This window comes from Corvus moneduloides, chromosome 2 (assembly GCF_009650955.1).
Source record: "Corvus moneduloides isolate bCorMon1 chromosome 2, bCorMon1.pri, whole genome shotgun sequence".
Taxonomy (NCBI): Eukaryota; Metazoa; Chordata; class Aves; order Passeriformes; family Corvidae; genus Corvus; species Corvus moneduloides.
The window spans coordinates 4,740,922-4,756,856 of NC_045477.1; the positions used below are offsets into that span (position 1 = coordinate 4,740,922).

Below are 15,935 nucleotides of genomic sequence, written 5' to 3' on the forward strand. Positions count from 1 at the left end.
CACAAATAATGTTTTCTCTGTGTGTGTTTGTGTGCATGTGTACCCTGTGGCAGAGGAACAACAGTCACAGGAAAACACCAAGCTCAGAAGCTACTGAGTGGTTGTGACAGGAGGATAGATAGAAACAACGTGAAATCAGCTCCTGAATATGTTGAAATGTACCAAAGAACAAAAGGCAGCCCTAGCAAAAAAAAAAAAAACAAAACCGGAAAACAACAAAACCAACCAAACTGACAGGGTATTCATTCGGGCAGATTATGCTGGTATTGGCAATACACAACCTAAATACATGCACTGTGAACCTTTCTCAATTTATTACACGAAGCACAGGGTGACAAATATTATTGACATTTAAATTATTACTTCTGGGCAAATAAGTTAGAACCTTGATGAAATGACTGGGGCAATTCACACACCATTTAGACCTGTGCTCTCACCTCTCTAGAGAACAGTTTATTTGTTACAGATACTTCCCATTCTGGAAGTTTTCTTCACAATTAGAACAGCCAGAGATTTGACCCATTTTCATTTTTCTAAATGACAAGTGAAATTCCAGAGAATAGGCAGGTAGCTCTCAAAGAGATTTTGCTGGATTACGTGAGTATGCAGTGTCTGTTTCCAAGCCCTAGACTATATTAATCACATGCTTTCAGTATCTTTGTTGGATTGTCTATAAATTTAGGAAGGTCATGGATATCATGTTTTCACATTATAATGTCTATATTGAATGTATTCCAGCTACACCTTTTAAGGAAAGGCAGGCAATGCAACATAACCTCCCCAAATAAAACTTTTTGTCTCATAATTCACCTAGCTCTCCACCACAGCTAATGTGTAAGCATTTTTCAAGGAGCTGTAAAGGAAGGAAATGGTGCTAAACTCCTTTTAAAATTATCCAGTCTAAGCTAGTGCCGCACGCAATAAATCACATTGTCCTGAAATTCCTAGCTGGGGGAAATGGGCCATGGCCCCGCACCTATCAGTATTACGATGCAAAATGCAGCTCTTACAGTAGGAATAACGTATTTCTGGCACATTTCTGCTTCCTTCAAACTTGCTTGTACCACACTGAATTCCCAGTCCAGCACCAATGTCATTTTATCATTGGTGTCCCACTAATGTCTCTCACTCTTTCCATTTCTCGCAGTCCCCTTCACATTTCTCACAGATGTGTAACTTCTGTAACTCTCCTTTCTTCCCACAGAGGTTGCCTCATAACCTTTCCCCAGATTTTTATACATCTAAACAAATTAATATTTTGCACCAGCCTCTTTGGCTTACATACATATCTTCCTGTCTCTGACCACTGCAGGTCCCCTTCTTAATTTGCCTATTGTCTTCAGATCTCCTTTTGAACATTTATCTCCTAGCTCTCTGGCTTTCATGACTTTCTTATTTCTTACTTCAAGCAGACCAACATCAAATGGGTTTCTCTCTCATCTATCCCTCCTTAACTTCTTTGCTTCCCACATCCTCTGAGTTTCTACCTTCTTCAAAGGACATTAAGGAAACAGAGTAGCAGAAATGAGAGGACAGCTGTGGAAAAACACAGAAGGACCTACTCTGACTGAGAGACTTAGAACTAAGATGGCAGGTGAAATTCAAGGCTAATAAATGTAAAACATTACAAATAAGAAAACTTAACATACAAAACAATGAACTCAGAGCTGACCATTGCCACCCAACAACAAGATTTGGTGTATATTATAAGTAGTTCTATGACAACATCGCTCTAGTGCTCAGCAACAGCCAAAGAAACATGCAGACTGTTAGGGGTCAATAGGGAAGGAACAGAAAAGAGAAAAAAAAGGTCAATATGCCGTAGGATAAATCCCTGCCACACCTGCACCCTGGATACTGTGTGAGGATTTGGTCCCTCATCTCAAACATGACAAAGCAGAACTAGAAAGGGTTCAGAGAAGAATGGCCAGGATAATGAAGAGACATGGAGCAGCCCCTATATGAGGAGTTAGTAACTCAGGCTGAAAACCAGAGAGCTAAGGATGAGACAGAATGACAGAAGAGGGGGTAAAATCTCATGGGACATGTAGATACTAAACAGATACTATGTTGGCAATTAAAGGCTAGTGGGCAAAGGGCTCAGAACACGCAGAAAGAAGATGGCTTAGCATTTTGTGTACAGTAACTTGTGGGACTTCTTGCTACAAGAGATCACAGAGGCTAGTGGGTACAAGGCTATAGTGGTTATAACTCAAAAATTACTAGGCAGTTCCATAGAAGGAAAATCTATTAAGGGCTATTAAATACAAAAATATCACACCTGGCTTAGGAAGTCCTTGAGTTGCAAATGATTAGAAGCTGCAAGATCGTGCTGGGGAAATAACACTTTTATCACTGTATATATTCTTCCCTAGGTATTCGCTGTTGTTCTCTATCAGAGACAGGATATTGAGCCAGATGGACCTTTGCTCTGACCCCATACAGCCTTTCTGATGTTCTTGTGTTTATATTCTTAACTGACCGTATGGATGCTCCTTGCACTTTCACCTTCCACTATACAATGCCAAAAAACCCCTCTTGCCTACAGCAGCAAACTGAGAGGGAGAAAAAATATCAGTCCCAGCGCATCTTTGCTGAAAAATCCTTCCTAGATGAATTTGGGTACTTATTTACTCTTTTAATCTAGTGTCAGACTGGTGTCATTGCTGAAAAACCATTCACTCTGCAGCTCTGGTCACCTGAAACAATCTGTGCAGACCTCTCCCCTTTCAGCAATTCCTTATCTCCTTCTAAATTCTCATCTTAAAACCTGACTTTCTAGCCTGCCTTCAACCCCTCCATTTCTGTCTCTCCTGGTTATTGGTCTTATGACTGAATGCTTTAATATTTTCACCATGCAAGGTCTTTATGTCACTGTTTCATGTAATTTATACCTGTGAGCTGGAGCCCTTCCCATCTTGCTTTCAAGCACTGGCCATATACTGCATGGAGTCCAAAATGATCCCCACCCCCTTATTGCTTTGGGGGTTTGGCTTTATTAACAAGGATATAAGCAATAAGAAAATAAAGCTCAGCTATTTCTAAGGCTTCTCCCTCATGGCTGCTCAGCCAGCATCTTAGATGGCCTCTCCCCAGCAAACCATTTTTATCTCCCTTTTACACAAGTGAACTAATAAGCCACCTACCTCAATGAGTCAGCAGAACCCACTTAACCCTTTCTCACAAGGGTCAAAACTCGCTATCAGGATGGTCTGGCTCAGACTTGTTACAGAACCATATTCTGCCCCTCGGTCTTGAATAATTTATTTGTGCAGCAGACCTAGATTAGTGTTTAAATCAAAATGCTGCCCAAACAAAGGCTGTGCTGTACAGTGCAAAATGAAACCAATTACTACATCATCTACTGCTCGTCTTTTACAGCGCGAGATGCCCCCTACAGTACTGCAGAGGACAGGCTTGTCTGCTGGGAACATCCAGGCACAGGAAGCAGCAGAGGGATTTTTCTGAGGGAATCAGCCTTTGATAAAAAAGTAAATTCAGTGCCAGAAGGTATTGCACACTTCCACTTTGATCCATCAAAACTTAAGACCTTTTCTAGGGTGAAATTAAAGCAAGCTCCTAATATGTCTATGCAGAGCTGTTTTCCACAGAGCAACTTCACCAGGGAGGAAGAAAGAGGAAAATGCCTATCCTAACACACACTGCAGAAATGCAATATAAATTCTCAGAATGTGGCTCAAGGCCTGGAATTTCACTACTTTAAAAAATAAGAACTCACAGAAATATGCAGAAACAAGGGATGCATTGTATTATATATTATTTTATAGTAGAAGAGCATTATAAACCTTAGAGCATCCTCTGCATGCCTGAAACATTAACATGACCATGTTCCTTATGTATTTCAGAAATGTAATCTGCGTTTACTTAAAAACACCCCAAACCTCAAAACAACTCACACAAGTAAGTTATTTCTCTTATTTTTTCTACCTCTGTTACTGTTCAATCACCTGATTTTGAGCCTCCATTCACCTGACAATAAGTAGCTATCATTTACCCCAGTCCTAGCTGTCAGAAAGAATCATCTTTATCTTCAGAGAAGCAGGGATAATGTCTAATCAGTGAGTTATAGTTGAGAGAAATGATTCTAAGTTTAGGAAAATTGCCAGCTGCATTTTGTTATCAGTAACCATTATTTAGATAGCACTGCTGATGTGTGTAGCGCCATACAGACAGGGACAAAGAGCAGGCCCTTGCCCTGTGGAGCTTGCTGTCTATATTACACAATTAAAATAGGGAGAAGTACTAGCATAATGGTAATGGTGAGCTCTAAGCATCACAGTGGGAGGGAGAAGAGATTACAAGAAAAAGACAAACTTCCTGCGAGAGAGCGCTACTACATCATCCCTCCATTGTCGTTTTATATTCAGCTCTGCCAGAGGGCTTTGTTGGTTCAAAATACAGTCTGTACAGAAGAGGGAACTGATAATTCCAGAGTCAAAGTCAGTAGAAACTGCCCTATGTGCTTATAAGAGACAGGTGGAGGATGTTGACTGGTGAGAGCTGGGTGCTGTGGTGTGTGAAGACACACAAGTGATGCTGTGGCAAGCTGGTGGGTTATGTCAAACGAGCTCACAAGGCTCTGCAGGGCATGGAAAGACCAGAGGCTCTTAACCTGGAGTACTCAGTTAACATGGACGCTGGGCTTCTTCCTCTGTAGCTCAGGATACAAACAACACTTTAACTGTAAGGTGCCATTTGAACCCACCACCACCTCCAAAAGTAACCTTCTGGGTGCCACCTTCACAGACACACAATTTCTTCTTAGGTGCATGGTGCCTTACACCCATGGTCTAATTAAACAATTTTATTATGAGGTCAAGTTTGTGTATAATGCTCTTTTCTTTCAAGGCAATCATGTTGAAAATTAATCTGACTATAAACACAAAAGCCCAGATTTAGCTGAGCTGCATACATGAACCAAAGTGAAGTCAATACTCAGAAACCCAGCCTAAACTAACACTAATCCTAACTCTATCTCTTTAACTACATCAAAAAATGGTTTTTAGATGGCTGTTAATATTACTGCATTTTTCCTTTGTTGACCAGAAGTTATTAGCAGGAACCAACCATACTGGAGCAGAGATAACTCCATCTAATAGAAAACAATGGTACCACAGGAGTACATTCATTACTGCACTGAACTTCTAAAAAGGAGACGTCTTCTTTTTCCTAGTATTCCACTTTTCTTCTGTTACTTAGTGAAGTAAAACAGAGCATGTATTCCCCTGAACTGTCTTATTTCTGTAGACATTTGTAAGGTTCAGAAAATGGAGCCTACCTGGTAATATCTTCTCAGTTGTATAAAGTAAAACTGATTAAGAGAAAAACATTCTTTAAGTTCCTAGAAAAGGCTGTTGGCTTCTTCCATTTATGATCAAAAAGATCCTAGAAAAAATATGTCCAGTCTTTAACGACACTAGGAAATTGAAATAACCAAAATGGGATGTGATTGGTCTTTTGACTTGAGGTGCCACCGTTACCTGCTTTTGCTGCTGAAACATCGTCTGGCTCCTAATGGCTTCTAACATTGTGCTCCTACCTACATTGATCATTTAATACCAGCATCTTCTTTCTGACAAACCACAAACACTTGCAGAACTTGACCTCTTCCCTTCATCGCTTTTGATTAAGAAGAGAACTACCTGCAGGAAATGCCCTTCAAACCACAAAGGATTATCAAAAATATAATGATGAGTGAGTGATTCAGGGACTCTGTGGCTCTGCTTGTGTTCCTGTAGTCTGATCTTGGTCACTCTTCCCTTCTCCGCTGGAGCTTTGCTGTAGTTTCTTCTAGTCGGCTTCTCCAAGCAGCAATAATGGCATCATCATCCATCTCTTCCTCCTCTTCTTTACGCATGCTTCGCCTGTACTGAGAGACCTGCCTGGATGCAAACCTTTCTTCACTTTGCTCCACTTTTGCCTCCTTCTTTCCATCCTCTTCAGACTTTGAAAAGCTCTGGGTGAACTTTCTCTTTGCTCCATATTCTGACACGTCTGACCTGGCCTCCTCTTCACATGCCTCCACATGATGAGCTCTAACTCGGCTCTGTGTAGATGGTTCAGGGGATTCAGAGTCAAAGGGTGGTTCAGGTGACCGGCTGAAAACATGCAGCTCTGGGCTGTTTCCTCTGGAACTTGTCTCACTGACCCTGGACCTTGTGAACTTGTACATCTTTTTGTCCTCTTTTGCAGAAGCAGAGGAAAATCTTGACATGGTTCTCAGTGAATCTCCTGTTGACTCGTAGGAAGAACAGCTATCTAGCTCTTTTCTTTGGGATCTGCAGAATCTGTAACTGGATGTCTCAGAATCCATCTGTCTAACTTTGGATGATCTGCTATATTTCTCTCTAGCTTTTTCAGTCTGATCATAATATGGTGGTGGTTCTCTTTCTGCTTTCAGGCCATTGAGCCACTTGGTAATATCAGTATCTGTCTCTGACTTTGGTGCACCTGAGGGTGCAGGTTGACTGGACAGATCAAAAACTGCATCAGTTCTGTCAAAATCTGCTTGCAAGGGGCGCCTGTGACTGTTTGTTGTATTCTCTATGTCATCTTCTATTTCATTTTCCTCTGCTTTGGTCACCTTTTTTTTAAATAAAGTGCTGCGTTTATTGTCTCTGATCACCTTTTCAATTTGATAGTCTGCCATTTTTTCTCTCATTTCCATTTGCATCTCTTTCTCCTTCCTCCTGAGTTTCTTTAGGTCAACATCATCAGCAAAGAGGCTGTAGAGTGGCTTGCTTGTCTGGGTTGTCTTCATGTTTGAAGTAGCCCCTTCTGTCCTTGCACTCACGGACGTGTTGCAAGACAGCACAGACTGAGACTCAGCCCTGCGCAGATCCTGCTGGTGGAGCTGAGAGGCAGCAAGGGATGAGCCACTCTGAGCACTGAGAAGAGAAACCTTGTCATCATCTGCACGCCTGCCAAGGTCTCCTGACAGGGAGGCCATGGCAGACGATGGACGGGACAGCATCAGGATCTCATTTTGCTTTTGAGCAATGGTTTCACTGACCACGTTAGCGATCCAGTTCTGAATGCTTGCCATGGATATTGTGTCACCTGGGCCAACTGGGAGATTGGGAAGGGGTATATTTGGCATCTGTGGCTGCATTGCTCCTGTACAACTCCTGGCCTGTGATAAAGATGAATGATTTGTTTGCATGCTCAGGGCAGAAGCTGCATCGTCAGCACCACTTGCAGAAGGTGCTGAAGGCCAAAAAGCTGACAGGGGAATACTCCCACTCATTGTACTCTCTGTCTCCCAGCTGCACATGGACTGGCTTTCTTCTAAAATTTTCTTTGAACGTTCAAGGAGCTCTATACGCCTCTGCTTCTTTTTAGCTGAAGCAGAATCCTCAGTTTTGGCAAATTCCACAAATTCCTCCTTGCTGCTTTCACTGCCCACCTTCTTCTGCCGCTTCATTTTCCAAGCCTGGTAAGCAGTCAGATCAATATCTGACAAACTCTTCCCTTCTGCTTCCTCCTGACCTGCCTGGCTGCCATCTTCTGCTGGAGATGGTGCAGACGATGGTTCTAAATCCTTCTTGTGAAAGCCAAACTGGATCCTCTTGACCTTCCACCTTTCTAGAGGAGTCAACTTGTCCTTGTTCTTTTGGCAGAAATTGTAGAAGGAGCTACAGGAGGAGTCTGAAAACACACTCTCCTCATCCACATCCCTCTCCTTTCTTCCCGTTTCTGGGGATTGTCTCTCCCCACAAGTTTTATTCCTAGAATGATACCTCTGAGCAGCTTCTTTCTCAATCTCCAGAAGCCTCTGATTCCACATGTCCCAAGTGCTCTCAGAAGACATAGAGCCTGTGCGGCTCCTCCTCATCCTGCTAAAGCCACTGGTTTCCAGCTGTTTTTTTAGGGTTCGGATCTCAAAACTGCTCACGCTCTCAGCATCACTGAATTCACCTGATGAGTAAGGTCTTCCTCCCATGCCGTACTCACCATCCTCCTCCCCGGCTGTACCCTCCATTTGGTATTTTTCATTTCTACACTGCCAGTCATGGATCCTCCGTTCCACATCCTCATCAGATTGTTCCTCTTCCTGATCCAGATGCTTTGGAGATCTTCTTTCATGGCGAACTCCTGTTTCCTTTGCAGACAGGCCTTGTTTCCTCCTCCATTCCTCATACAACTGTTCCTCTTCCTCCTCAGTGATCAGGGTGGAGTGTTTGGAAACCCAGCTGGTTTTTTCCACTGATGAAGAGCTCATAAAACTACCCAGCATGCTGCTGGTGTCCTCTTCTTCTACTGTGATGGAGTGGGCTTTGGCTCCCTTGATGCTCCCTGAGTCCCCAGCTCCAGCCAGCTGCGAAGAAGTCCCTTCATAGGCAAGAGGACTTTGGCTTGGAGTCACTTCCTCATCTCCAGAACGCTCCAGCTCTCGCTCCTCCAACAGCTGCTCATTGAGCTCCCGCAGCTGCTTCAGGAAGCCGTCGTTGGGGTAGATGGCACGTTTCTTCCTCAGGGTCATCAGAGCCTCCAGGATGGTCATGTGGTGGTAGATCATCAGGTAGGCAGCCACCAGCACAGCTGAGCGGCTGATCCCCATCTCACTGCTGACAAGGATTCTCCCTACAGATAGCGAGTATGAAAGGAATCAGCTATTTCCAATAACAGACAGGATGCTCTGGTATGTAGCACAAAAGCATTCTTTGAGTAGTGTTAAAAACTACACAGATTATATGTTTCAGTGACTGAAACCAATACTAAATATTTGATAGCTTTACCTTAATAAAAATCGAGATACATATGAATAAAAAGCACATTCGTTTCAAAAACCGGGGGTGGGCACATTTCCAAACAATATAAATAGTATTTGTATTTTCACCTATACACTTCACTTACCCAAATAGTCAAAAAGCTTACAATAGGTATTAGAAAGGCAAGTGAGACATTCTTGACTTGCTGGCTGACATGGGGTCAGACATTTAAGCTTCCCATGCTTGTTTCTCAATATGTAAAAAGAGAGGTATTAACATTAGCCTCCAGGAAGGTACTGGGAGGATAAGCAAGTAACTTATTTTTTCTATAAGGCACATTATAGGACTTAAATAACAATTTTATATTAATTTAATTGTATTTTTGCCAGAATCAAGATCAATTTTGCAAGGTACCTTCAAACAATTACATTGTAGCCTGGCTGGAGGTCAAAGTCCTATTACATCTTAGAAGAGTAGAACCAAGCAACTATCACAAAAGAGCTGATTTTGACTCTGACAAACTGATCCAGCTGCTTCAAACTACTGGGACCCACTGTCCTGCACCAGTGACTGTATGAGCAAGAATCAAAACTCAGGATCTGCTTTATTTTATGGCATTGACTACCTCTTGCAGAAAACCAAGCTTTGGCACAGAAAAATTATTTGGGGTTTAAAGCTACTTGTATAGCAAATTACAGCTAAAGAAAAGCTTGTAAATACAAAGAGAATGTAAATGAGGCTTTGCTAGCTTGCAAACAACTGAAATTACTGTCTCTAAATGTGTGATAAACTCCAGTTTAATCAATCTGTTTGCACTGAAACTTAATGAAGCCAATTTAAGCACCACCGTTCTGACTGCTGATACGTTACCACAAGAGTTTACCTAATGAACCTCTTCCTACAATCCTGAAATCTCTTTTATACCTTTCTTAGCATCAAAAGTCTTGGTTGCCTTCCAAGTGTTTTACCAGCCAGCAAAGCCAATCTAACAGCTCACCAAGAGGGGAAGCTCTCCTTCATCTCACTTCTTCTAAGGCTCCTCTGCCTTGGTGCATCCTCCTTGCATTGTTGAGCTATTAAAACTGGCTCAACGCTCCTTGTATACGAACAAAACTTTACACTCTTCTTACTGTCACTTCTACTAGAAGGTAATCTGTTGTCTCTCTACAGAAATTAGGTTAATTGACAATTTATACTAAGAATATCAGTGATATCACAGATCCTGGTGCGTCTTTCAATACTGAACTGCAAAAAGATATTTTTAACTGTCCACTGAATTCGCAACAAAATGACCAGTGTGCACTGGAGGTCCACAGAATAACAGTTGCCATGGAATTAAGTCCAGCAAATCTGACAGCAGCAGGGCTTCTACTCTTTGCCATAGTCGTGGTCTTTCAAAGCAGCTGCAGGAGCTGACTCGCAGCCACTTTGAACCTGAAGCCGTGGGGCTGCTGGGGCTGCCTTCTCTTACCAGTTTGCTCCCTCCTGTTTTGAATGAGACCTGGCAGAAATGGGCAAGAGGTGTCCACTGTAACCGCATGCAGAGAGCAACGGCTCTGCCTTCTACCCCATTACAAATGTGGCAGCAACTGTTTATCAGAGTAAGGCTTCCCCCTGTTAATTCCCAAGCTGGAACCACTGCAATCTTCTCCTCTTACCTCTGTAAGTCAGCAGGGCTTCGTCAAGGAACTCTGCAGCTGGGCGGAAGTGTTTGGAGATATCCATATCTGGAAAATCATCCACTTCAATGCCCAGGTACTGGATATTGAGACCGTTGTAGAAACTTGGTCCTGTGTAGACACCTGTACCATGAGCTGCATTCAGGACATGGGTGATCCCCAGTCTCTTCAAACGGCTTTTGTTCACTGCAACGCTTCTGCAGACAGGGAAAAAAACACGTTAGATATCAGTGCTCCTATTCTGGGTGGGAAAGAAGCTGCATGCTACAAGGTCTACACAACTCCCAGCCCATGTTACTCATTCAGCATGAGGTACCATTCAGACCTTAATGTCCTTTGAGAGAGTTCCGCAGGTATTTCTTTCCAATACTCACCGAAAAAGGAAAACAAGAAGCCTGTATTCACCTGTAGAGCTGTATGTTCTGTTTCCGTTCCAGCTTGATTTGAAACTCGTACTGCCATCCTAGGTTCAGGCTGTGTACTTATTTATCAATTTTTATCACTCCATAATTGATGCTTTACTCTGTATCCTCTTGTAATTCTGTCTGGTCACTTACCCAGGTGTCTCAGATAGTTGTACCATGGTACAAAAGACCTAATCATGTCTACTTGACATTTGCTATGGCATTACCTTTTTAACTCCCTTTTACATAACAATGACTTTAGTTCCAATTTTAGGCCCAGATTCCAACCAGAACAGTGGAATTTGGGCTTATTTGTCTTTTCCTCTCCTAAACTATTGAAGCATCTAAATAGCATAGGAGAGCTGCTGATTCTATTCCAGAAGTATTTACTTTCCAGTGCATAGAGATTTCTGTGAGCACAGTCTGAAAAACACTTTAGGGCTCTCTAGGGATGAAAGGTATTAGATGCATGTAATACATGTTATGCCTTCAGTGGTTCCATTTGACCCTTTAGTGGGAATCTCACTCAACTTGATGACAAAAGCCGACACTCACTTTTCTGCTATGAAGACATTAGGCCAGACTTCATCCACAGCATCCCTGGGGGTCTCCAGCCTGTCCTTCACAAGTGCCCTCTGCAAGTCCATCACACACGGCGTGTTAAACAAGCTGGTGTCATCAATCTTTTCCTTAACTCGGTTGTACAGGTCTTCCACCATCAGCTGCTGCGCAGACTCCAACATCCTGGGACACACTGAGTCTACCCTGATGTCCTTTGTCTTCAGCTCTGGAATAAACTGACATTGTAAGTAAAATCACATAAAAACAATGCAAATATATGAGCTGTCATTACTTGTGCCTGGGACAAGCCTTGTGGCTTTTTTCCTCAGAAACATCACCCCGTTCTGTCTGCAATGTGGGCATGTACATGCTCACCTAGCAACTGCCTCAGGGTAGCAATTAGCAATGAGAAGGGCACGCTGTCCTCTCAGTCTCACTCTGGCCAAAGGTCTGGGAGTTAAGGGCACCCTTTTTCCAGGCCCAGAAGAATGCAACTGCTGCCTACACCTTCCTGAAGAGGAAAAGTGGAGAGGGAGCTGCTGAGCTCTTCTTCCTGGTATCCAGTGATCAGACATGTGGGAATGGTTCAAAGCTGACCTGGGGAGATTCAGACTGGACACTGGGAAGCATTTCTTCTCTGAGAGGGTGGTCAAACATGGGAACAGGCTTCCTAGAGAGGTGGTTGATTCCCCATCCCTGACAGTGTTTAAGAGGTGGTGGACAGCGCCTTAATAATATGCTTTAACTTTTGGTCAGCCCTGATAGTTGGACTTAGATGATCATGTATATCCTTTAAACTGAAACACTCCATTCTGTTCTGTTCTATTCCATTCTACTCTAATTTAGTTTGTTGCAGCGAGCAATCAGCACTCAAATTGTATTTACCCCTGCAGTACACAATTCTGCCACAGATTCATTGCACAACTTCAAAGGAAGTCACCAAACCTTTCTGTAAGTTGTTATTTCTCTACTTCAGGTGGAATTTTCTCTTAAGGGCTTTTTTATCATTTAGGATCTGTAGATGAGAAAGGCAAAACAAGTGTAAATCAGGTCTCTATAACTTACATAGTTCTCTTACCTTCCTTGATGATTTGTTTGGCAGCCACAGCAGATGACAGATGGATTGGCTCCATGAAGATGCTCTCTGTATCAGTGTCTGATACCACCGAATACCTGCCAACCAACCACACTGCGTGTTAGGCAAATGCCCTCCACTGGGATCCCATCCCCAGGACTTTAGCCCTCTTCACCCATTCCAGAGGGGAACAGCAGGGAACTGGAGCAGTGAGCATCCTTTGATTGTAGAAGGGAAGTCCCAGCTCTTCTCCCACCCCTCATTCCCACCCTGCTCGCCAGCATGGCACTACAGGCTTCAAAGATGCCTTTGTATCCAGTGTTTGCAGGATGCAGACAGGTCTCACGGGGAGAAGCTGCAGGGGGCTTTGAGTGCAAACCAATTGCCTGGTGGAGGAGTTTATGGGTAGAGAAGATCAGTGTCTGGTTTGAAACTGGGAGGGGGATGGATCACAAGAAACAGTCTCACAAGTAACTCTCACTTAGACAGACATAAAATACGGTCCTAACTAGAATTTATTGAGTAATTCAAAACAGATTACACTAGAAAACTGTTGGGTTGTCTTTCTGCCAGTTAATTGCCCACAAGCATCCTTTAAGTTACCACAAGCTGCAGTGCAAGCACTGAGATTGAAGCCCGTGAATCTCTCCCTCAGTACTTTGTACATTGGGCACTTCAGAACATGAACCTGTAGTCAGTCTCTCCACTTGCTCAGTGTTGTGTAACTGTGGGTCAGAAACCACTGTGACACCCACAAACAGCTTTGAAGGGAGTTATTTGACATAGCGTAGTAAATTTTTGTTAAGAAAAAAGCGGCCACAATCTCAAAAACAAATGTATTTGCACCTGGATTCGCCTATACAGTCCAAGAAAATTTAGTCTCTCAGTTAGACCATCTTAACAAAGTACTTTACAGAGCTTTTTCCCTGACCTACATCCTCTAAACCTCCTTCCAAAGAAATGGTACAAATCACTAGGACAAGTTTGCTGCCATCACAGAGGCTCTCTGGCAGTGCAGGCTTGCAGACTTGCAATACACTGTTTTTGTTCAATTAAAGCAGGAGAGGGAGGGTGATTAATATGCAGTCAGGGTACAGCAATGTCTGGAGAGCTGAACCGCTTTCAGGCTCCAGAATCAAAGCAGGGGGCACAGTCATCGGAAACCACTTAACGGGCTCATCCAGGTCATTTAGTTGAGTTCCAGCACTTGTCAACCGTGACGGAAAGTAATCCTTTTCTAGTTCTTCAAAGGAGTTTACGAGATGAGCAAGGGGAGTTTCAGTCTCATTTACAGGAGCTGACACAAATTTGCAGTTACACCCTGCCTTCAATTCCTTTTGCTGTAAAGGTTGCCTCCAAGCTCAATAAAAAGGTAACAGTAGGTAATAATCTGCCACCACAGCCTCAACACATTTTACCTGTAGCTGCCCTGAGCATCCGTGAAACGCAGAACTGCCCAGGCCTGGGTCCTTCAACAACCCCCTTCTGGCTGGGAAGGATCCTGCCATTTTCATCACTGTATTTAGTCATTGACAAGGGGAAAGGGAGGAAAAAAAGGAACAGGGAAGGGAAGGAAAAGGAAGGCAAGGCAAAGCAAGGCAAGGCGAGACAAGGCAAGGCAAATAAACTGGAGAGATGCTTCTGTTCATTTTGAGTGACTGATGAGCAGCAAGAGAGAGCTGAATACATCATTTTACAACACATGATTTTATGTGTGCTCAGTGATCTTCCTAAACAATTTTGAAATACATGTGGTTAAATGAAGTAAGTACTCCATCTTAATTTTTCTGCAGTGTCCCACAGTTAGCAGGAAACATTTCATAACCTCCTACTTGTTGAGGGCCACTGGGGCAGGTTCTTTTCAAACTCAATCCCTACTCCTTGCTTTCAGCTAAAGCATCTCAAAGGATACAGAAAGCCCTGCAGAGCATTTGCTTTAGGAAAAGGGAACAAAGGGGTGTATTTTTCCTTGTATTAGGAGAAAACACATCTAATCATGCTGTTTTGCTTGAGGTAACTCAATTTCTGCTTGTGCTGTCGCAGTCTCCTGTTCAGTGCCTGAAGCCTGTAGCTAAAGTTGGTTCTGAATCAAACCCAAATCCCAAGACCCTTGGCCTTTCTGGGGCTGGAAAAGCCTAATATCAACATTAAAAAATCCACAAGTCCTTATAATGGACATAAAGATGAAGATGAATTTGGGGAGAGTTGAAATTAGATCAGAAGTTTCAGCATAGGTGTATGAGACGGTGAGACAGGGAAGAGGGACAACACCAGCCCACAGTAATCCTTCCTGCAGTTTATCCCCACTATGCACTTTCCCAGTGGGGTGGATTAATTAGTGCAGGAGTCCTGTCTCTGCAGGCTCTCTCGGTGCTGGCACACTGACCCCACCTTAGGAGGGCAGGGAATCCCCGGGCTCAGCTTGGCCCAAGTGCCAGCATGCAGAGGAAGGAAGGGAAAGCAGGGAAGGGCAGCACTCCCCACGTGCTGCCAGGAGGCTGTGGCAGTGCCTGTGGACTCACCGGCTGGGCGAAGGGCTGCGCAGGTAACGGGCCTGCACGGCCTTCACGTCCGGGCCCTCCTCCTCCTCGGGCACTGCCGGCTCGCTGTCCGAATCTCTGCCGCTGGCCATGGCGGCTGCCAGGGGATCCGCTACAAGGGGAGCAGGGCAGGAGGGAGAGCCATTACACAGCTCTGCATGGAAGGCCATTCCCCGGCCGTGGGGCATAAGTAGCAGGGGGGTACAGCAGAAAGGCTCCCACACTTTGTTCCTGCAAGGAGACCTTTCCACAAGAGCTACACTGGCTCCCCTACCAGGGCGCCTGCCATTCCCAAGGCCTCATGCAGCTCCCTGGCTGCCACCCAGCGAGCGCCAATGCTCTTTTGCCTGTGAGTAAGGGTGCAGGAAGGCCAGGAAGGAAGGCCTGGCGGGGCAGAAACTCTATACTCCCCTGACCGCACATGGTGGCTGGAAGCAGCCTACATAGCCCGAGCCGGGCTGGAAGGAGGGTCAGGGGCAAGAAACATGAGACCTCGCCTCCCTAAAATGAAATGCTCCTAAAGCGTAAGGCCAAAGGAGCTTGAAGGCTTGGGACTTTGTCCTTGTAATCTTTTGTGTGGAGGCTGCTGTTCTCACCCTGGGTGTGGGAGAGCGAGGGCACCGTAGCTCAGTTAGGAGCATGGAAACACAGCAGCCAACACTTGCCCTGGCCCAGGCAGAGGGACTCTTGCCTCAGTACCACAAGAGCCAGTGGCAGCTCCCACGGGCCCGGCAGCTGGGCTCAGGCTGGAGGATCATGGCTTCGTGGTCACTCACGGGGCAGTGAGCAGGGAGACAGGGCAGCAAGGAAAAGGAACTTACCCCCTGTGCCTGGATGGCTCCACTGGGGGTCTCTGCTGGAGGCACGGCAAGGGAGTCCACTGAAGACAGCAAGGAATGGTACCGGAGGAAAGCAATCAGCTGCTCCCCTCTCGCTCTCTCTAC

The 15,935-nt window shown here is 44.4% G+C and overlaps 1 protein-coding gene across 1 annotated transcript; it reads right to left on the reverse strand.

Annotated features, from left to right (window-relative positions):
* Positions 1-221: 221 nt before the first annotated feature.
* On the reverse strand, positions 222-15,895 carry DUSP27 (dual specificity phosphatase 27, atypical). The gene is made up of 6 exons (XM_032096256.1): positions 15,813-15,895; positions 14,974-15,103; positions 12,455-12,549; positions 11,371-11,602; positions 10,391-10,608; positions 222-8,604 (listed from the first exon to the last, which is right to left on the reverse strand). Exons 2-6 carry the CDS (start codon positions 15,081-15,083, stop codon positions 5,771-5,773), a joined length of 3,489 nt encoding a protein of 1,162 aa, XP_031952147.1. The 5' UTR covers positions 15,084-15,103; positions 15,813-15,895; the 3' UTR covers positions 222-5,770.
* Between the last annotated feature and the right edge of the window lie 40 nt (positions 15,896-15,935).

Excerpts from the sequence above, each read along its gene's own strand:
- DUSP27 (XM_032096256.1), bottom strand. The coding sequence starts at position 15,083 with ATGGCCAGCGGCAGAGATTCGGACAGCGAGCCGGCAGTGCCCGAGGAG. Across the intron at positions 12,550-14,973 it reads CGCAGCCCTTCGCCCAGCCG|GTATTCGGTGGTATCAGACA; the intron begins GTGAGTCCACAG and ends GTTGGTTGGCAG. Across the intron at positions 10,609-11,370 it reads AATGTCTTCATAGCAGAAAA|AAGCGTTGCAGTGAACAAAA; the intron begins GTGAGTGTCGGC and ends CCCTGTCTGCAG.